General features: G+C 48.2%; 1 protein-coding gene and 1 long non-coding RNA gene across 5 annotated transcripts in view; one reads left to right on the top strand and one right to left on the bottom strand.

Moving 5' to 3' along the window:
- Positions 1-22,355, top strand: part of CASZ1 (castor zinc finger 1) — a 197,714-nt gene that overhangs the window by 28,392 nt on the left and 146,967 nt on the right. For 2 of the 4 annotated variants that reach the window (XM_063417280.1, XM_063417281.1), the window contains exon 2: positions 6,484-6,627. The exons of 1 other annotated variant lie outside the window; for it this stretch is intronic. In XM_063417280.1, the coding sequence (XP_063273350.1) occupies positions 6,594-6,627 (34 nt within the window). In that variant the 5' untranslated portion in view covers positions 6,484-6,593. Of the gene's footprint in view, positions 1-6,483; positions 6,628-22,355 lie in introns of those variants that run through there. One more of the 4 variants, XM_063417284.1, reaches the window with a different exon arrangement.
- On the bottom strand, positions 17,759-19,074 carry LOC134560785 (uncharacterized). Its single transcript, XR_010082795.1, has 2 exons — positions 18,816-19,074; positions 17,759-18,545 (listed from the first exon to the last, which is right to left on the bottom strand). It is a non-coding gene; the product is annotated as an uncharacterized LOC134560785 (long non-coding RNA).

The following is a 22,355-nucleotide window of genomic DNA, read 5'->3' as shown; positions in this document are numbered from 1 at the left end:
AAAACCCATGCATTACGGAGCGAGACTGCAAACAGGTTGGAGCAATTCCGCCACCAGCTCTATCCCCACCAGCTCTGTGCCCTCAAGCCCCCAGAGGCAGGCAGGGGAGCAGCCCCAGCTGCACTTGATGGACTTCGTTTGGGAGGTGCCTGGGCTGCCCCAACTCTCACCAAGCTGCAGTGAGCTAACAAACATGAAGGAAAAGGTCATGTTATTTACTTTTATTTTTTTAAAGCTGCAAACATCCCTCTCTCTGGGAGGGGAGGCTGCACAGATGCCAGCTCAGATTAATTTAAATATTTACCAATCCCAATTTTTTTTTAATTGTGTGTTTGTGTTCTGTTTGTGTCCCATAAAATACCTGGTGTTTTGGGCGTACCCCGTTTGCAGGGTGCATGAGATCACACTGAAAAAATGCAGTGAAAAACATTTTCATGCCACGACACATCAAATAGGATTTTGAATTAAGATGAAGATTTTTTCCTTCTCTTTTTATCTCTGAAGTTTGGGTGAAAGGGTCTTCTTTTTCTGTTTCTTTTTAAAATTCTTTTACTTAATTGGGAAGAAAAAATGTCATGGAAGTCCTTTACAAGTTACCTTTGCTTTATCTCACCATGTCAAACATCAAAGGCAGCTGTTGGTGCTGGTCAGAGCCCCCATTAGTGTGTGTATCTGTGCTGTTGGCTGGATGGTGATGTGTTCCAGCAGGTAGGCAGTGAGCAGGGGAGAAATCCAGAGTCTTGAAGCCAGAACCAGCTCTGAACTCCTGAGTGTGCGACAGCAGCTCCACTCCATTCCCTGCCTGTTGTTCCTGTCTGTCAGGCTTGCTATGGGGTGAGTGCTGTCTTTGCTGTTTGTGCAACCCTGGCACAGGAGTCTCATCTTGTGCAGAGTGCTGTAACACTCCCAGGTGAGTTTCCTGCTGAGCTTTTCAGGGTGGTGACCCTTTGGTGGGTGTCCCAGCACCCTTGGTCACAGATGCTCTTGGGTTTGTGTGCCCCACAAGGGTTGAGCATGGCCCAGGACCCAGTCTGGGCACTGGCATGTTGTCCACTTTGGTATGAGATTTTCTATATGCTTTTGGCCATGGAGACATAATGCTCCCCTGGGAGGGAAGTTTTCTTTGTGGATTCAAGCAATGAAAGCACTACTGGCATTCACCCTACCTCCTTTTAATTGCTTTCCATGCCCATTGGGTCATAATCTGATCTCATCTACCTCTGGGAAAGTACAGAGCTGTTCTGTGGAAAAATGGAGCATCTCCAAACAGAATAGTACTGGTGAGGTCAGGATCTGGCCACCTCCTTTCTGGTGAGCCAGGCTGGGCTTGGCCCAAAGCACAGGTCTTCTGCAGGGGCTTCTGGTTTTACTGCACCTGTAAAGGATCCCAGCTCGAGCCTCCTCACTGTGAACAACAGGTCTGGAAGGAACCTCTGGGTCAGGAGAGACTTGGGGGCAAGGTAGCAGAGGCAGTGGCCCCCTTGTAAGCTCATGGACCACAGGGAAGCTGGCACAGGTGCCAGGTGTCAGTGCTGGGACACTGGCCACAGCTGCTTTGTTAAAATTCTCAAGGCTGTCACCGGGGCAGGATAGGATACTTGTATGTGTATTTCCATGCAAGGGGGGATTGGCACTGCCGGAATGTGAATCCTGTATTCCTGGTCTGCTGTGGGGAAAAGAAAAAAGAAGGGGAAGAATCAGGGTGGATGTGCAGGGAGGGCAACAGTTGGCTTGCCTGAGCCATTAGCCAGAATTTGAAATTGGACCTGTTACTTTTGAGGAATGTAGGGCAGTGGAAGAGAGATGTTGTATGAATGTGCGCACAGCTCTTGCCTCAGTGTCCTAGGAAAATGCCAGAGCACAGGATGGCAAGGAGCAGTACATATCCCACAGCTTCAACTCCACCACTGCACTCTTTAATCACTTATTACTTTGCTATTCCTTCTTCTTCTTGCTGTAATTGTTACAAAATCTCTGTGCTTTGGGAGGGGTCCAGGACTCCAGGGCCCAATTGAATCTGCCCTGATTCCGAAAGTGGGTCATGCTGCTTGGTCTGGGAAGAAGATACTCATCTTGCTTAGCATGATATTTATTAGGAGATAGAGAAGGAAATGCAACCACGCTGTTGCCTAGAAAATTGCTCTGGGGGGATAGCGAAAGACTTGTGAGGGCAGAGCATGTAAAGTTCTTGCGCATCCAGCGCCTGCTGAAGCCATGCCACATTTCCTGTGCCTATATTGCCTGCTTCCCTCACCTCGAGACATGGTGAGGATGGCAGGACAACAGTGGAACTTGGGATGAGGAAGGGATCTGTAGCTGCTCACTCAGCAGCTGCCAGGCGGCAATGGCTCTTTACGTTTCTTGGAGCAGAGACTGCTGAGAGTAAAGAGAAGAGAAGACAGTATCTAGTTTCTTCATAAAGATGTGCTGTTTCCCAGTTACCCTAAACTGGTTGGGGTTTGCTGCAGCACAAGGGACCAGCACCCTCTCCAAATACTTGGCAAGGTATGACATAGTGCCCTGTAAAGACAAAAACTCTCCTGCGAAGAGCAAACAGAAAGCCTTGATCCAAAGCCCAGAGTAATTTACTCTGTGCTGTATCTATCTCTCATTAAGCAACAGAGAGAAGGAAACTCAGTACACAAAGCAGATGATGATGGGTCCAGCATTGCTGCAGCAGGGTCTCACAGCAGGGACTGCCTGACTTTGGGGCAGGGAGGGTGGAGGGGTGGAGGGGAGGTAGGAAAGCACAGCTGATCTTGCCAGGCTGGCTGGGCCTGTGCTGCTGCTTGCTGTGAAATCACCCTCAGGATTATCCAAAGGAAGAACTGGCAGCTCAAGTAACTTGGAGGGCTGGATCCTCAACTCATATAAATTGGCATGACTTCACTAAACCCACTGAAACTGCAGTGATTTTATGTCAGGTGAGCATCTGGTACAGAATCTGCTGAAAGAATAAGACAAGGAGGGCACGAAATGGAGGTTTGGTAGAGCCCACTTACAAGCCGGGGGACTCTTGGGCTGCCCTGACTGGATGGGTGGGTTAGCACATCATTTCCAGATGTCTTGGACAGCTTGGAAGGGCTCTGAATTCTTGTGGCCTTGGCAAATGTATAGCGAATGCCAAAGCACTGCTCCCTTGGGAGGCAGGTGGACCCATCTCTTTGCCTGCGCTTTGGAGCAAGTGTTGTCAGGGATTGGTGAGAGTGTCACCCTGCCAGTGTTTACTGCTCATGGTGTTTTAGTGGCAGTGTGAAGAGAGAAGTCAAGACACCTCTTGACCTGGCCTGTCATGGACCCTAGATGCATTCTCATGAGTGGTCTAAACCTCGTGCGTCTTTTCCTGTACGTTCAATATCACTTGTATCTCTTGCAGCATGTAATGCCACTGACAAAGGCTGACCAGCAGCTGTGGTTTCAGCCTCATACCACTGCCACTGCAAGTTTTAATTTTGCCAAGGCTGTGAGATGATTGGAGGAAAGTTTCTGCTTCAGCAAGGACAGGAGCCAGTGTCCATGTCCCAAATCATGCTCCATTGGGCACTGTTAAGCACATGTGTGCAGAAATTGTTGGCTCCTGGTATGGTAGGGCAGTTGTTTTCCCAGCTCTGCACCTTGTTCTTAGGTGGGGGTTTTTATGGGATGTACACAAGAAGGTATGCTATCACATGTTTTTAGAGGTTGTTTGCTGAAACACTGTGCTCTTGGGACCTGTTGGGATGCACAGAATTCCCTCCACGCACTCACGTCCGGGGCGGATCTGAATAGAGTTTTAGCAACTCCCATTGAAGCAGCTCAGAGCCGGAAGTGAAGAAGCGATAAAATATCCAGCTGAAACTCCTGTAGGATGTAATTACCTGAGCTGGAAGCTGGCCAGGACAGCAGGCATTGTGCATCATCTGTTGGTGGTATCAGAAGCACCCAGCATTGCAGGAAAGGTGGTCAGGACTGAGGAGTGATGTTGGTGTGAGGATAAGACTACTACTGGGAGGCTGCCTCTCTGGGCATTTGGCATAACAGCTTTTGAAGTCACTTGGTGTTTGTTACCATGGCTGTTCTGTGCAGGTACCACGGTACCTGTAAAATGCTCTTGGGAAGCTACAGCCCATGGATGGATAGCCTTATCCTGACACTCATTCAAATGCTCCTGCTTTTTGATTTAAAAGAGGACAAAACCTTGAACAAAAAAATCAAAAAACTAAACAAGAGCCCACCTCAACAACAGAGCAAATAAACAAACAAAACAAACCCTCAAACCAAAACAAACAACCCCCCCCCTCCCCAAAACAAAAAAAACCCCAAAAAAACCCAAACACACAACCAAACAAAAACCAACCCACCAAAGGAAACTGACTTCCCAAAAATTACACTAAGCTAACATTGGAGGCCTGGCAGAAATCCATCAGAGCCAGGAAACTCAGAATTAACCAGTGCACTCCCATGGCTGCTAGGAAGGGCTGTATTCCAGCAGAACAGACCAAGGCTTTCAAACTTGGGGACTTGGGGATGACACTCCTTAACAAGTCTCTGAAGTGCAGCAGAAGCCAAACCCCTCGCTCCCAACCCTGCATTAGATGTAAGGGCACCTTTATCTTTTGGGAGTGTTAACAGCAGGTTCCTGATGCCCAGATGTGACAAGTGACACCACTTCTCTCGGGCTCCTGCCCCAGGACTTTTCCCCATGGGCTCTGTGTTGGTGGAGCAGGGATAGAGCAATGCAGCAGAGACCTGCAGGCTGCTGCTGAGGAAGCTGGGGAATTTGCACCCTAGCCCAGGTTGCAAGTGAGGACACAATTGACTCTTCGTTCTCACTTGCACATGACACAGCATCTCATAAATCAGCGTGGCTGACAGCCTTAGTTCAGCTCAGGTAGAAGGGAAGAGAGGAGAGCCGGGTCAGGGCAGGGGGCAGCGTGGGGGCTGTGTGAGCAGCTGGCCCCGAGCGGGCCACAGGAAGAGCCTCCCAGCAGAAATTGCAGCTGGAATGGCGAGTCAGAGGCAGCCTGAGCTGGCAGAGTGGGATGGAAGGAGACTGGCAGAATACCTGCTGCCTGCTGCTCGCCTTGGGCTGATGCTATTAGTGCTGAATGTTTGCGACGGCTCTTTTCACTCATCAGTATTATAAAAGCATGGAACAGGCTCCTGTACCTACAGCTGTGGAGGCTGTCACTGAGAGTGTGTCAAAGGGCCAGCCAAGTCCCTGCTGTCCCCAGCTGTCCTGCATTGCCAACCTGCCTTTGCCATGAATTTTCACAGCTTTGGGGTGCTGCAGACAGCAGACCTCGTGACAGAGCATTGACAGTATCTCATTTCAGAGGCTGGGGGAGGTTGGGATGTGTTAAGGCTGAAAATATTTACAGGTTTTGAAGTTGAAATACAAACAGGAAAAGCCCTTTAAAAAGTGAGTGTAGTGGATATTCAAAACAGGGATTTCCATGGAAACACCACAATATTTGCTTAAATTGACACAAAGGTTGCTGGTTACAGGGTTCTGACTTCTTTGGCTTCATTTTCTTTGGCCCGACACCTATCACAAATTGATCTCAACAACCCTCTTTTGTTTTGCTTCTTTTATTTTTGTCTGATGGAAATTTTTAAAAAAACACCAACAACAGAACCCTTCAGTCTACAAATCCCACCTCATAGAAGAGCCTGAAGCATCTGAGCTTCTGACAAAGGTTGGAGCTAAGACATTTTATGATTTTGGAAGTAAGGTAAAAGTTCTTTTATTTTAATCTGTGCATTTGTTCATTTTGTTCAATGCAGCAGTAGAAGGGAATTGTCTGAACTGTCTAGGGAGAGCAGGGAGAAGGGTGAAACCTGTTGCAAAGGTAGCAATATGCACTCAAGGAGCACAAGACTTTTGCAGTCAACTCTTGGACCAGAATTTGAGAGATGTAGCTGTAGTTCCCAGTTCTGCCTCGGATTTGCCAAGTGAGCTTTGACAAGTCCGTTAATTACTGTGGGCCTCACTAAACTGCAAATAATAATCTTCCCTTGTCTCATCTGGTTGTATGTGTAACATTTTTGGGCATGAGATTTGATGTGGAGGTGGACAAGGAGTTCTGTGCTGCTGGATTCCCCCCAAAGGAGGGATGTCAGCACAGGATTGCATGGGCAGGAACGCTCAGCTGGCTACAAGGGGAAACTCTTTGCTATAAGTGGCTTAGTACTATAGGCTACTTCTGCCACTGATTGATCTGGATTTTTTTCTGGAGAAAGCTGGCGTGTGTGGTCCACCGAATAGTCACCTGAGCTTTTGAGTTGCTAGTACTACACATGGCAGCCAAGGATATGGGGGTGCAGTGTGTTCAGCAGGGCATGAAATGCCTTGCCTTGCTGACCTGTTGTGTGTGACCAAGGGCTCAGGTCTGTGGGTGGCTGCAGCATTTGAGGCTGGCGTCACTGCTTGTGCTTATGATTCACCTGAGCTTCGGTACTGCTCAGTAGGGAATATTCATTTCCTTTTGAAACTCTCCTCAGGGAAAAGAGACTTCACCAAGTGAAGGGAGGCCATCTAATTTGCACTGTCTTCACCCGAGACCATCTCCAAAACAAAGAACCTGACTTCTCTCCTGGCTTTGTACACTGGAATGGACCTTGAAGCCTGTGACTTCTCAATGCAAGGTACTAGCTTTTGTTCTGTGATCAAACTGCTCTGAAGTAGGACTGGAGTGATTGATTTTGGCTCTCCAGAGCCTTCATTCCAGTTCCTGGGAAACTGCTAGCCTGTGAAGTTTCAAAGAGCAGTGGGAAGTCAGTGGCTTAGGTGGTAAATGCATGGTGGGGTGTTGGTTTGGCTTGGGCTGGCTTACAAGTAGGACAGGCTTTACCCCTGCTGTCATTGCCCACCTCTGTACAGACACCCAGCTGACACAGCAGAGTACTGGTTTGAGCAGCTCTTTCTCTTCACCTCCTTCTTCCTAATGAGCTGCTGTGCAGTATTAACAGTTGGCTAAGTATGCATGGGAGTCCCCTGGGTAAGTATTGTGTGGGATAGTTTCTGATTTACTTGTTTCACATAAGGAGTTTGAAGATGTCTGTGGTCATGGTGGGTAACTCAGAGAGGTTGTGAGGGGGTGGGAGTCTGTGTTTCTAAAAGCTGTTTTACTTTCTTCTCTGCTTGGCTGCCGTCACAGCTTCTCTGCAAAGAAAGGTATGACACAACAGTAGGATAATATATTTCTTCTCAGTGGGTTGGGGTTTGGGAGGTACCTGGTGGCACTGCCATACTGCTGCAGATAGAAGGGGCTGAGGATCCTTGCTGTGTCTGGCCTTTGCATGACATCACATATGCTCTGTAGGGCAGAGAGGTATTATCAGGGGCTATTTCCATACTGTGCTGACATCATTAAATGCTGATGCCTGAATGAAGATCAGCAACTGAAGTGCCTAAGGGGATTCTGTATCATCATGTTCCTCTATTTTTTGCTACTATACCATAAATGATACCTGTGCAAAGCAGTGTGTCCAAAGGTGTTGTGAGTCACAGATGCAACTGAGACCTGAACTGGAAGGGTCTAGGTGGAGCGACTGTATTGGCTCAGCTAGAGGGGAGATGAGAAAAGTCACAGAGCTCAGATATTGATCTGGGGCTCCAGCTATCCCTCTAAATTGCTGGCAGTGTGTGGCACAGAGGAATTTACTTATGTTCTGAGTGCTCTAGCCCTACCTGAAAGAGCAACAGCCATGATACTCTAAGGCTCAGTAGGTCTTAGTTCTTGCTATGTGTTCAGAGCCTACAGACCTAAGTGCTTTCAGTAAAATTGCCAGTAAAGAGTGTGCTTCAGGATGGGATAGGGGTGAGCTGTGACTTTCCAAACCTTCCTAGTGCTGAAACACCTCCAGCATCTGGCATCCTTTATTTGGAAAGCCTGGTTTTGAACTATTAATGTAGTGAACTCTGACCTTTATCCCTGTGTGAGCTGCTCTGGTGCTTGTGTCCCCTTTTAGAGCAATGCCTCCCCAGGCCTCCAGACGCAAGACAGCTTCCCAAATAGGAGCTCTGCCTGAGGGGATAAGGTAAAGCAACATGAAGAGCCTTGAGGTTTTACCAATAAGATACAAATTCTGAGGTTTGACTGCAGCAGATGATTTTTCCACCAAACACCTTTATGTGCCTCTTCAGAGAGGTGCAACATCCAGGGGGAAAAACTCTGCTGAGGAAGCTACCTCATAGGTTCTGAGTGATTTTTCCATCATAGGGAGCTTTTCCTGTGACCCCTGTCACAGGTTTCTGCTTGTGTAGCTCCTGATATTGAATACTTTCCGTTGTCCATCTGACCTGGACCTGGGATGAGCAGAACCTCTGAGACAAGAAGGTAAGAGGAGAAGACTGATACATCAGGAATTCTTTAAGTGCTGAAGTGATCCTTGAGGTTCAGGTTCTTGCAAATCAGTTATTCTTTTCCACTCCTCCCAGTACTACTCGGTTCATTGCTGGGTGTCCTTCAGGGGCTGCTTCCTGAGGGGCAATAGCTCATTAGAGACAATAAAAATATTTCCCTGGACTCCAGCTGTTTTCTGAGGTCCCCCTAGTTCTACAAACATCACTGCAGTGAAGGAGATGCATTTAGCCTTTCAGGCATGTGGCTCTGTGATTTCTCTTGCTCTGGTCTAGAAATCCCTGTGTTCCAGTCTTCAGCCCTAGAGCAAGTTGTATGGCTTCTACTTTCAAAACAAGCTCAATTTACTTTGGGTTACAGAGGCTGTTTGCACATTCTCCAGAGCCCATCCCTAGGCTGTGATTGCTTTTTCACTGTTTATAAGCACAAGCTGGCTGTTAAGTCCTAGAGCTATAAGGGTTGGAGGGAGTTTCTTATTCAGTAAATGAAGGTAGACTTTTATGCAGGGGAAAAAAAGCTTTAAAAAGTGTAGGAAAGGGATTAGAAATATCTGCTCTGTGTTTAAATTTGCAAAATATTCACCCCTCTTTAAATCCTAAAGTAAAGCTAAATTTGGGGGTTAGCATGGACTGATGGCGTTATTTTTGCTAGGATCCTTGGGATTACCGCATGAGCATGACTGCAAAGGGAATGAGATGGGAACAATGCCTTCTGCAGAAGTGCAGTTGTGCCAGCCCTGATGGCTCAGGTCCTGAGCTGGGCTGGGGAATATGAAACAGCCTTGCAAAATCATAGTGGAAATTTAGCCACCTGTGTATGAAATCGACTTGCCTACCTTTGCCAGGAGGAGTGTAACTTGCCCATTAAAATACACACATCTATTTATGTATTACATGTTCTGTGAGAGATTTTTTTCCCAGGCAGTTACAAAACTCAGTCTAGACTGTAAAGTGTGGCATCTGGTGGTAAAATGCCATATACATGCATCTGAATACAGTATCTTCTGTATCACCCTGCTTGGGAGTTAACAGCACATATCTGGATTACACTGAGGCCTTTCCATTTGCAGCACACTTGGCCTGGTTCCTGCCAGCACTGTTCTGAGTGGGGCTATACCCTGCTTGCTTCCATCCAGGTACAGCAAGGGAGGCATTTTCACGCTGCCTGTCCTGACCCATGGCCCCACAGTTCAGGGAGGCTGGAGGCAACAGTTCCCAGGCGGAGCTCTTCCGGCAGGGCTGAGTAGAGGGGAGGGAAGATGTTAAAAGCCTGTCTGGGTAAGAACAGGGTTGTCACATCCATCTGCTCAGGCCCTGACGAGCAGCTGATCCATATTGTTAACATATTGCCTGCCATATGGGCTAGCTCAGCTCTCCAGGAACGCTTGGGAGACCTGACCTCTAGTGTGACAAGATGTGAGCATGAAGGACGGGTTGACAACAGCCCTTGGGTCTTGGAGTGTGAAACCATGTTTCAGCCACTTCCACTGCCTTCCCCGCACTTACTCCCGTGCTGTCTCTGCTTGCCTCACTCCCTCTCTTCTGTCTCTCTGAGGGCTTTTTCCCTCCCTCCTCTGTTTTCTGCATCCCTAGTCTGCACTAGATCAATGACCTTCACTCATAACCAGACTGGACAGTTCTGACTCCCTCCCCCGGGCCTTCGATCAGATGTTTAGTTGGCGGCTGTGAAAAGCTGAATGGGGGGGCCGTCAAAGGAGGGGAAAGAGGATCATGTGCTTGGCAGGCCTTACAGCTCTCCTTACCATGTCTGGTCTGAGAATGGGACTGAAGACTGATCCACTAAGGTCCTTAGCACCTCCTGCTCACTTGGATAACAGCAGGTGTTCGTATAACCTTTTGATGGAGAGTGAAGTCCACCAATGAGGTCTAAGCAGGTCAAAAGGTTTGAGATGTTCAGGAGAGGGCCTTGATGCCAGAGTTCAAGGAGGGAATACTTAAAATGCTCTTGAGGAACATGGAATGAGTCAGTTTCAAAATAAAGGTAAGGGCAGCCCAAAGCCCTTCCAGAATCTCTGCAGTGCCCAGCAGCTGGTGATTTTGCACCTGCTCACGAGGGAGAACAGTTGTTCGAGGGGCAAAAGCTGAAGAGGTGTTCCGGCAGTGAGGAAGTTGGCTGAACAGGATCCCTCTCAGTTCTGAACAAGGCCTGACTACAGAGCCTGTGGTGCAGTTAGGTACAAGCATACACATGTGGATATGTGGAGCAGCTGAGCCCTAAAGAAGCCCAGGGCTTCCGTGGGGGTTGGCAGTTGTCTGGGTAATTGTAACACTGGAGACCAGCCTGCCCCCAAAACTCAGATGGATAAAGGAATGTTCAGTACTGGAGGAGACAGGACTGAGCCAGGCCTTCATGGGTTCAGACCTTGCTTTCCTGTTCACCTTCAGTCATTCTTTTGAATTCATGATGTCCTCAGTCTCCTGGCACTGCTGCTTATGAAATTGGCTATCTCCTTCCTAAGGCTTCTGTCTTCACACTTGAAATTTATAGAGGTTAAATCCTGGTGCTAGGGAAGCAAGCACCAATTTTACTGTAAACTTCAGTGGCATTGGGATTTCAGCCATACCTCCTCAGAAGGGGATTAGGATATTTCCCAATATTTTTTACCCATCAGCTCTGTCAGACCTGCAGGCATGATTCATTTGTCTTTCAGTGTCTCAAAGTAAGGCTTGGCTTTTTTTTTAATGCCTGTCCTGTGAAAATCATTATCCTCCAAAATCTGAGATTTTGCCTTGCTCTTCATAAAGGTTTTAGACCAGTTTAGATGCTTTCATTTCTCTCCGTCCCCATATACTGGCAATTGCACTGATCTTTAATAATGTTTATTTGTAGAGAGCAGCCCACTGAAATATTGCAAAATAAAACACAGTGATGAGTTGTGGTTTATTTACTCAAGCTTCACTGATGTAGCAAACCTGATTTTATGCTAATAATGACTCAGAAGCAGAGTTGGGAGGAGAAGCCAGATCTCCTGATTCCTTTAACTATCCAACAGTATTTCTTCCCATCCTTAGATCCAACAGCAGTTCTCTGAGCTGGGATACAGGTAGTAGTTCTGTGGCACCCTGATGAAACAGCTGGCGGAAAAAATAATAATAGTGCCTTGCAAGTTTCCAGGATTCCATTAACATTTAGGAGTGCATTCAGCTCTGGTAGGCACTGTGTATACACCGTCCGTCTGTCCCTCAGGCAGCTCTCCAGCCAGCAGGGACGCTGACCTGCAGAGTTCCTCAAGGAAAACCAGTTGGAAAGCACTTGGAGCAATCAGTGCTAAGTATGCACATGACTGTTTGAGGGAAATGCATGTTCAAAATGTAGATCGTAGAAATCTGTTGATAAAACCAAAAAATTTTAAAAATGAACAAATAGTGTAAAGTCAATGGTAGCTGTTCTCTGATGTCTTCTGCTGGGGCTCATTCCAGAGCTGGTGCTCAGCCCATGGGCAGTGCTGGAGGTGAGGCTTATCTCACTACTTGAGCTGAATATGGAAAGGCTGTTGTAGCATATTGCCCCTGACAAATTATGTGGTAATGCTGAGGCTCTTTTTTGCCATTACTGCAGTTATATATTAACTATTAAGAGCTACAGGTAAGCCATCTGCTGATGTACCAGAGCTGCATTTGTCGTCAGCAGAATTATCCTGATTTTTGCCAGGGCAGTTTACAATCTGTCCCAGTTTCTTTCTTGTGATTCTTACTGAGTTTGTCTAAGCTGTATGTTGATAGAATATACAAGAGAAAAGGGGAGAGGACAAACTAAGGTGAGTTTGAAAGTAAAATGAGCAAACAATATTGCTAGCCTTGTCCTTCCAGAAGTCAGAAGTTACTCCCCTCCTCCCTGCGATTATAAGACTTAATAATATCAAGGTTTCTATGGTTCAGCATGTACACAGATTGCATTTCAGGTTGCTGTGCCCTGAAAGTGGGAGAACAGAGGGAGCAAAGGGAGGGATAGCACTGTACACACACTGTTGTACAAAACAAAAATCTTACGTAACTTGCAAGATCTCAGACTTTAAGAAAAACATGAAGATTTACAAGGTTGACAAGTGTTGTCACATAGGAGCAATTTCGACTTGATTACCATGTCCCTGAAGTATGCTGATCCAAAGAAAAGCCTACTCAGGAACCTGGTTGCCATCCTCCCTTGCCAGGGCTAGTTGCAACAGGAGCTGAAGCCAGTTGCCCCAAAAGCCAGGAATGATTTTTTTGGTTGACTTGTTTTACCTGCGGCTGTCTGGCAGGAGAACAGTGCAGATCCTACCTGAGCTGGTCACACATGATATGGAGAAGAGGGGGTTTGTCCTCTCTACATCCATATTTGAGGAACTAGGAACTGATGTCCTTGATCCCTGATGCAGGAATATAGTGAGGAGAGTTGCTTGGCATCTTCTGCTGTAGCAGCACAGCCCAGGGCTCTGGCTTTCCCTCCAAGAGGCTCCTTCCTTTGCCCATGAGATTTTTGTATCCTTGCCTTTCCCAGCCCAGGGGGAGCTGCTGGACCATGAGGGGTGCGTCTCCCACCGTCCCTGACTTTCTAGCACTCCTAATCTGTGGGAGACTAGCCAGGGAGAAAGAACAGCTATCCTTCCCTGGAACTGGATATCCAGGCAGAGCCTGAACAGGGACCATTTCACATGCATTTGGGGAGCACTGAGCTCTCAGGCATTTGGTCCAAATTTTGAAAATCCACACAATGTTCCTCTAGCAGAGTTGCCTCTCCTTTCTCCTTTCTCCTTTCTCCTTTCTCCTTTCTCCTTTCTCCTTTCTCCTTTCTCCTTTCTCCTTTCTCCTTTCTCCTTTCTCCTTTCTCCTTTCTCCTTTCTCCTTTCTCCTTTCTCCTTTCTCCTTTCTCCTTTCTCCTTTCTCCTTTCTCCTTTCTCCTTTCTCCTTTCTCCTTTCTCCTTTCTCCTTTCTCCTTTCTCTGCTGCAGAGAAAGGTGAAGGTGCTTCCCAGGACTCCACCAAGTCAGTCACCTACCAACTTCTGACCTTGCTCTTTGAACCCTGCCACACTGGCTGTCATCCCATTATTCTCTTCTGCCTGCTTCTTCCTCATTCCCCTGTGCCACTTTTTATGGGTTCACCAGAAAAGAGAGGAGATTTTTCTTCCCCTTGTTTGCTTCACACCGTTACTCCCATCTGTTTATCCAGGCTATTAGTTCCTTTGTTTTTCAAAGTCATGTGGATTAGGGTGCAATTTACATTCTCTGGGATGCTCTTCTGGACAGTGCTGGTGTGGGAAGGAGGTCTGGTTCACAGGCCAGCACCAGCTGTGGGGGAAATGTGCATCTTCAAATTAATCAAAATTTTCTCCTCCAGAAATGCTAATGGGGGAAAAGCAATTAAAGCAGCCTGTTTTTTATTAAGTAATCTGTATTAAGAGCTTGTAATGAAGTTTAGTGCCGTTGTGACTCGATATTTCAGCTTCATCGGTTTGAGTCAAAACAATCCAAAGTGGGAAGGGAGCAAGGAGGTGAGCTGCTCCCCAGCATCTGTAGTGCTGAGTCTTGTTCCAGCTCGTTCTTGCACATTTCCAGTGTAATGCATAGGAGACCACTCACTTTTTATTCTGCCCAGGATGAGAAGGGGAGCTTTAAAATCTGCCACACAAACTGTATGGCTTCTTGTTTAAAGTACCTGTTCTCAATGTGAGGGTGCCTGCGGCCCCTTGGAATAGACTTTGCCTCATTTTTTGGGGTAGTACAAACACCAAGTTTGGTGTTCCATAGGGAGCAATGAGAGGACAAGGGACAGAAGAAGTGAGGCAACACTGAGGAGCAGTGAGACACGCCCCCCCCCCCCCCCCCCATCTGAGTGCTGCATGCCTCTCAACAGGTTCATAAACCTTTTCTAATGTCTGGAAAAGTTTTAGCTGCCACAGGGCAAGGATGGGGATGATACCTGCCATTCCTGTCCTCCACACCTCCAGGCCTGTGGTCGCTCCACTCTGAACAGCACGGCCCTATTACCAGGGTGACAAACTGCTGGAGGCTGTGAGCAGCTGTGGAAGCAGCCCATCTTCTTCTCCTCTCCTTCCCCCCACTCCCAGAGGAGGCAAAAGAAAAAAGGGGACAAAGTCCCTTTAAAGAACTACATGCCAAGCCTCTGCCATCCTGTTTTATCTGAAGTCCAACCTCATGTTGTTCCAGGGCCGATCCGCTTTAGCTAATTAATAATCTGACAGGAGCCACCCAAGGGATTAGCTGCTGAGACGAGCTAGACCAAACCCCCAGCAAATGAGCCCCACACTCCCTGGGGACTCAGAGGTGACTTTGGGGGGCAGAGGCTTGCACCACATGCAGAAGGGTGTCAGAGCCCTGAAGGGGATTTATGGCATCTGGGAGGGTGAAAGGGGAGGTGAGGGGTTACAATTTATGAGATGTAAACTAATAAATCAGTTAGTTGAAGAGGGGAAAGGGGGAAGCACCAAATTAAAAGATAAAGTCTTAAAGGAACAGTGTAAATTAATGGTGCTCCCTGTGGCAGGGGACTGTAGGAGAGTTCTCTCTGCAGACCAGTTGTAGCTTCCTCTGTGCTGGCTGCCTGGGAGAGAGAAAGAGAGACTGCAAAGCAGAAGAAAAAGGGGTGTTGATGGGGATTGGGAGGAAGAGACATGCATCTTTTTACAGTTCATGCAAACAGTTGATGGTTTGGATTTTGTGGCAGAGGCCACCTCTTTTCATCGCAGAACACAGGGACTGTGGTGCCCCTGACCTAGGAGAGGTCGATGGGTAGGGGGGGCTTGGTCATCCTCTGCACTTAGTTGTCCTGTTCAATTAGGCTTTCTGTGGGGGAACACTTTGTTTCCCTACTTCTTAAATGGGATTAGTGGAGAGGGTCAACTTGGAGCAAGACAAAATTACTATCAGGAAAGCTGTCTCAGGACAGTGTGATACATTTTTTTCTCCAAATTTGCCTCTTCACTGAGTCTTCAGGTTATTGTAAAGTTTGGAGCTTGCTCCTGAAGAAAGTGCTTTGTTCTGGAGCCTTGTAGAGTCTGGAACTTCCCAGTGGTGAAGGTCCCCATTTCAGATTCTCTTCTGATTTCAGGAGCTGTTGTTCCTGCCAAGGCAGTGGCCTTGGGTACAGGATTTCCCCTGCCTCTTCCACTGCCCAGTCCCAAAGCTGGTTTGTCTTTCTATACCAGTCTCTTTGACTGCTTTGAAACCTCTCCTGGCCCACAGCTCTTTCTGAGAGTGTGCCCAGGCCTCTGCTCTCTCTAGGGGCTGCTGTAATGCAAATGGTAATGGAAGATGGGATTTCCAAAAGCCGCCTTAGGGGGATTTGTAATCCCTGCCCCATGACGATGCTAGGCACAAGCTAATGGAGAGGGGCCTGTGTGAGCCCTCTCTGCTGAGCCGGAGCAAACCTCTGAGACCTTGCCAAAGGCCAAGCTCTTGGCATTGTTCCTTGCAAGGGTAGGAGACTCCTTTATTCCTCCATCCCCACCCAGCCTGCTGCAGACCCAGGGCAGCACAGGCCTGGGGAGTGAGGCAGTGGCTATGGAGTGGCCGGCTGTCCCAGGAGGCAGGTGAGCTCCTCCTGCCCCACCCCACCTCACCCCACCCCATAGCCTGGAGCCTGCCCAAGGCCCCGTGTCCAGTCTGGCATGAGCCACAAGCTCACAAGATCATTGAGGTGGTCACTGTGAGCGCCTCTTTGCTGAAGAGGTATTGGGATCATGTGGATGTTGCCCTGGGGGAGCATAGCACAGAGCCTGCAGTTGGCTCTTCCAGTGGGGCAACTGCATTAAGCCAACAAAACTCATCTGACTACTTCAACATATTTCCATTTAGAGAGATACCTTGCAGCTTGCAGGGTCCCACACACAGACATGTTGAGCTCAGGTGGCTTCTTCTTGTGATCTCAAAAGGTAAAGAGTGGAGGGGGAGCAGTCCTGTGCCCTTCTGGAGCTGAACTGTGACTGAGACACTAGCTTGGGCCTGGGCTGCCAGAGTGGTCTGGAAATCTTCTGCCAGCACTGCACCATCCCATCCCATCCCGTCCCGTCCCGTCCCGTCCCGTCCCTCATCCTGCTGTACTTGGGCAGTCTCATGGTAGGAGCATGTGGGGAAGCTCTTCTGGAGGCTGGGCTGGCAGTCAGACCATTGCAGCCTCTCATACACACAGCCATGATTTGGCCTCTCTCCTGCAAAGCTGCCAGTAGCCCACAATGCTCCTGACCAACATCATTAGTGCGGGTATTTATATTTCATTACCAACATTAAACCAAAATGGCATTAAAAGCAACACCAGTGATAAATAGCTTATTAATAAATAGGGAATGGGCTGTACCACACACAAATTCAATCCCTTCTTAAATATGTATCTACCACTAAAACCAGCCTTTTAACTCCTGCTAATCTGGAGAAATTTGAAGGATGTTTTGGGGGTGGGTGGTACTCAGGGGGTGGGAGCACACACTGTCATATAGTTTGTTTCTTCCTAAGGCAGCTGACTGGGTGCGTAGATTTCTCAAAGTGCTCTTGTATTTCCATTATTCTGTGGGACTCATTCACTAGTGTAATTTTGATGCTGTTAAAACAGTGGTAGTATAGAAGGCATGTAACAGAAAAACAGCAGAGACTGAAGATTCAAGTGAGTACCTGCCTTTGATTTTAGTGTCCTTTCCTCTGTTTCCCCTACACTCTTTCACACACCTCTTCTGGCTTTAACAGGACCATCCACAACAGCCACCAGCATCTTGCTTGCACCAGACCCAGTCTCTTCCAGTGATGTCTCAGGACAGCTGGCCCTGTCCTTATTCCTCCCTGTGTATTTATTCTAAGGATTAAGAATGTTAAAAATGTGGCTTTTATTGTAAACTTGTCAATCAATTAATTATTTTTATTTTCTCTTTTTGTTTGCCCCCGACTCCTTGTTCTGCAAAACGACTTCCTGTGCTTCTGTTTCACCCTAAGTATAAAGGCTATTTGCTTGTTCTTCCTGCTCCCACTTTCCCCAGTAAATTAATTAACTCAGAAACCTGGATGAATCTGGAGTTGAAGGCCCCCCTCAAACCACCTCCAGGTTTCTCAGTGAGGTTCCCCTCTCCATACACCTCTTGGGCACTTTTCCAGTGGGGAGGACATGGTATAGGGCTTTGCCTTGCTTCATCATGCTTCTGCCATGCAGCACGAACTGCTTCCTCCTTTACATCCTATGTCCAGTTCTGGCCCCTCAGTTTAGGAAGGACGTTGAGACACTTGAACGCATCCAGAGGCTGGAGAGGGCCTTGGAACACAAACCCTATGAGGAATGCTGAGGGAGCTGGGGTTGTTTAGCCTGTTGTCATGGGTTGACATTTGACAAAATGCCAATGCACCCATGAGGGTATATTTTACCTAATGAACTCCTGTGAGATGTGGTCAAGAACAGAGCAGAGCAGGCCTACTTCTTGAAACAGACAGACAATTTATTATATTACATAACAATGGACAATAGAAAAGGAAAGAAAAACCCAGCCACCCAAAAGCAGAAGAGAAAACCTCCCAAAACACTGCTTCTCCTCCCCCCAATTTCCATTCCATACATGCTCACTCAGTTGTCTCCAGCACATTACCTTCATCTACTTGCTTAATCCCCCAACAACCCTGGGTTCCTAATCCAAACCATCATCCTTTAAAATTCAGACAATCCACATTCCATCCAGGACGAGAGGAGTCTCTCTCGCACCACAGACCCCCCCCCACAGGAAACACAGGTCCACCATCCCGTGTTCCCACGTCACCCATGGCACTGCCTCGAAGGGTCTGCCAGGGTGACACCCTCCTTTCCATGTCCGGCACTCTCACTGCCGTCCATGGACCTGCACTGCAACAGGGCTCTTTTTAAGGATGTTTTGGCCAAGTACCAAAAACCAGCCATCTTCTCATTTTGGGACTCAGGTCCCCCCCATTTACCCCTGGGGCCGGGGGCTCCACGAAGCAGGCCAAAACGTCTCTGGGTTTGAGCCCAAAACATCCACCCAAACACAGTCTTATTTATAGTCAGGAGGGTCCAGGGTCCGTCTATGGCTATATTATGCAAGAAAAGTCCGGCCTCATAAGCCACTCCTCTTCATTCCGGCCATCGAAGGGGCTTCTTTTCATCTCACATTACCCTCTCGGCCCCAGGCTGTCCTCTCTCTTCTAAAACCACCAACTATGAGAATTCAGCGTCCAGGGATAACTCTCTTCTGCCTTAGAAAGAGTTAAAAGCTTTATCTCCCACCACCAAGGTCAGGCACAGGCGATCGCAGACACTGCAGCTCTCACAAGCAGCTCTAACTCGGCACCTTCTCTCTGTGGGGGGAGGAGAGAGACGGGACCGGGGGGGGGAAGGGGGGGAACGGGATGGGACAGGGAGGGGGACGGAAGGCACCTCCAAAGTTCTCCCTCCACCCCTCCATTCTAGATGGAAGCTGGACCAGCTCCACTCCAGCTCCCTCTGGTCCCCACCCCAAGGCCCACCTTGCTAAGCCAGGCCCACCTTGCTCCCCTCCCCCACCCGGCCTAGCCAGGCCGGCAGGGGAGAGGAGAAGACGCTCCCTCTCCGAAAGCAGAGCAGGAAAGAGCGAGTCCTGCTGGGAAATCCGGCTTTTAACCCCTCGTGTCCTCAGAGGCGTGTCCACCTCTTAGTGGCCAACAAAGGTGCCAATATTCAGATCTAAAGACTAATTGGTTTGACCACTACTTCCAAAAAACTCACTTCCCTTCAAACCACGACACCTGTAGAAAAGGAGACTCAGGGGTGACCTTATCACTCTCTACAACTCCCTGAAAGGTGGTTGTAGCCAGTGGGGGTTGGTCCCTTTCTTCAGGCAGCACTGACAAAAGGAGAGGACAGTCTTAAGGGTTTCCCTTAAGCTGGGCCAAGGGAAATACAGGTTGGATATTAGGAAAAGGTTTTTTTATTGAAAGGGTGATAAAGTACTGTAATCATCTGCCTGGGAAGGTGCTGGAGTCACCATCCCTGGATGTGTTTAAAAAAAAGACTGGATGGCACTCAGTGGCATGATTTAGTTTTGTCGAGGTGTTAAGACATGAGTTCAACCTGATGACCTTAAAGATCTCTTCCAACCTAGTGATTCTGTGATTCTGTGATCCGGAATGCCCTCCCAGGGCATTTGGGTCCCCTCACTCTGCTACATGCAGTGTGTACTCAGCAGTATGTGCACCCTCCATCCCAGGCATGTTATCTCTAGAGGCAGCAGGGCAGTATCAGGTCCTGAGCTCGCTCCTGTACCATACTACCAAGCATAGGCATGCCTCGATGCAGCTTCCAAAGACTGGAACTTGAGTTAGTAATGCTCATCTGTGTTGTTCTGCCTGAATGTACCTTACTGGCTTAGGCTGCAGTGTTTGCAGGTTTTAGACAGCAACTTTGTGGTCTCCCTGCCTTGGACTGATATACTGACTTCTCAGCTTGCACCATGCAAGGGCTTTTCATGGAGAACAAGCTCTCTTCCCCAGCCTGATCATGTCTGAGTTGGCCTCAAACATAATTTTCTGCATTTCTAGTCTAAGGACAGTGGTAGTCCTGAATGTAGGATTTGAAGTGCAGCTGGCATCCTTCTGCTTCCTCCTCTCCTCAGCCTTAGGTCCTTCTGACATAGGCAAGGCACAGGTTGGATGGGGAGCACAAAAGGACTGCAGAGCTGGCTGGAGTCACCTCCATGACCTGTGTCTTCCATATGATGGAGAGCCAGAACCAGAATACAAGACAGGGTGTTTTATCATTTGTTTGTGTGCCAGCATAGGCAGTATCATTGGTCACATGTCTCCTGGTTAGCTGAACTGTGAAGTTGTGCCCTGGCGGAGGCATGTAAGAGAGGAAGCTCATCAGAACTTGCCTGTTCCTACTGAGCTGATTGTAGCAGGGTCTGTCCCTTAAATGACATGAGCACTAAGATACTCAGATATTCAGAGCAGGGAGGGGAGGGGAAGAGAAGGGAAAGAAACCAGGCATCAAGATAATCATGATTTCCCCAGAACCGTAAAGGGAACTCAGAGGCTGATATCCAGCAGCATCTCTTCATCTCACTCTTGCCACAGCATCAAGGATAAATAAAAGGCGCCTGATGCTGCTTACCTTCAGTGGCCCCAGCCCTGATTCTGGGGCATCCCTTCCTGCTGAGAACTTGGGAGGGCAGGGACAGGGTCAGGAGGGAGAATTTGTTGTATTCAAACCCTTTCTTCTAGGGGTTTGGAAGGACTCAGAGAGTGGGAGATGTAGTGTAGGAGTTGGCTGTAGCACTGGGTGTCCATCTTGTGGATGGACAACACAGAGAGAACACAGGAACCTGGGATCTGCTTAACTGTGGGCAATAGAGATTCCTACAGCCAGCAGAAAGGGGAATGGATCAGACAGGAATGCCCTGCACAATTAGTAACCATGAATTGGCAAGGGGAGGGTTTCTGAGCTTTTGAAAAGCTTTTCACCCTGAAGACATTCCTGGAAATATCCCTGAGGAAACTTTACTAAACTGTCCTGTCCACTGGGAAGACCACCCCTGCCCAGAGATAGCTGGTGCCTGGAAGGATGGTGCCAAGGCTGCTTAGGACTGAAGGTGACAAAAGTGGCCTCTCCCTTACTCCTTCTCTATTACTGTGCTTCATTTTCAATCTTTTGGAAGGATCTCTGTTACACATGAATTACTGTCACCTGCCAGATCTTGGGCTTTCTCTCCCCTGAATAACCAAACAAGGATGTAATGTCTTGAACCCTGCTTTTTACTATGGAGAATAGCCCCTGTGTAAGGGATTCTTGGGTGGAAGGAAGCATAAGCTTCTCAGATCTGCTGAGGCATATGTTTCATGGGAAATTGTTACATGCTCCTGGGAGGACACTCTCTGCCACTTTGGAAGGTTGTTGTGGAAGCTGTTGCACATCAGGTCTGTGAGCTAAGGGAGCCATGTCCTATTTCCTACACTGACATTATGAGAACAAGCAGACCTGAACTGATGCCCTGTGTCCAAACAGGGGCTTCCCACAGGATCTGGAGCCAGCTGAGGGGGAAGCTGATCTGTACCTAGCTCCCAGTCTACTGCTATTAGTGCCAACCCCAGTAATTCTGCAAACTCCACAAGCTGCCTGTTCCATTGCAGCTCTCTCTATGGAGTGTCTTCCCTTGAAAGGAATTTTAATCAAACTTGACTGAGGAGTGTTGAAAAACATGAGGAAGTAATTACAAATATGAATTTACAGCCTCCTGGAGTACCTCCCTCCTTCTCTCTCTTTGCATAAGGCCAGTGTTTACCCTGTTTCCTACCGTCACCAGTCTCATTCCTCAAGCCCTCCTCCACTTCACTACCTCTGTCCAAACTCTGTGTGTCAGATTTGTGACCCTCAGTGCTGCCTCAGAGAGAAGAGCAGAGGTACAGGCAGTTCTGGGAAAATTGTGGCTCTCACTTTTTTGTGAGGCAATAATAAGCCAGCAGGAGGACAGTCCCAGGAGGAAGTTGCAGGTTCCCTGAAGGAAATTGGCTGGAACAGCCTCCCTGATTGCGATTTCCCAGCTAGATAGGCCCCAGGAGAGGGGGTAGGCTGGAGCAGGGTGGAATCAGCCTGGAAATCAGGATGGGCTGGATGCTTCCTCCATAAGGTGTTATTTTCTCATGTGTGCTGTTCTTCAGAGTCTTTTCTTTTTATTTGTTTTAGTGCATGCAGTCATTATTCTGGGTAGGCTTTTAGCTCGGCTGACTGCAGGATCCATAACCAATGCGTAGGGGTGGTGACATATTCCAGTGCGATTCACGGGTTATGTACTGGCATTGTTGGCTCTTGCTCCCTAGTTCCAGGTTGTGTCCTTCCTTTGTTCCATGTGGGCATAGAGTGAGTCTGTATGGAATGGGGAGTTTTCACTCCAGAGTCTGTGAGCCTTTCACAGAAGGGAGAGTGAGGAGAATTGTGTGGGTGAGACGCCAAGCCCAGTCCAGTTGCCTTGGGCAGGAATTAAGGGGAAAGGTGTGAACTGTGTGTGGGGGTAGCAGAGGAGCTAAACCACTCAG

The sequence above is a fragment of the Prinia subflava genome, chromosome 21, assembly GCF_021018805.1.
Source record: "Prinia subflava isolate CZ2003 ecotype Zambia chromosome 21, Cam_Psub_1.2, whole genome shotgun sequence".
NCBI lineage: Eukaryota > Metazoa > Chordata > Aves > Passeriformes > Cisticolidae > Prinia > Prinia subflava.
Note: the sequence above shows the minus strand (reverse complement) of the source record. Positions and strands in the feature narration are given on the sequence as shown.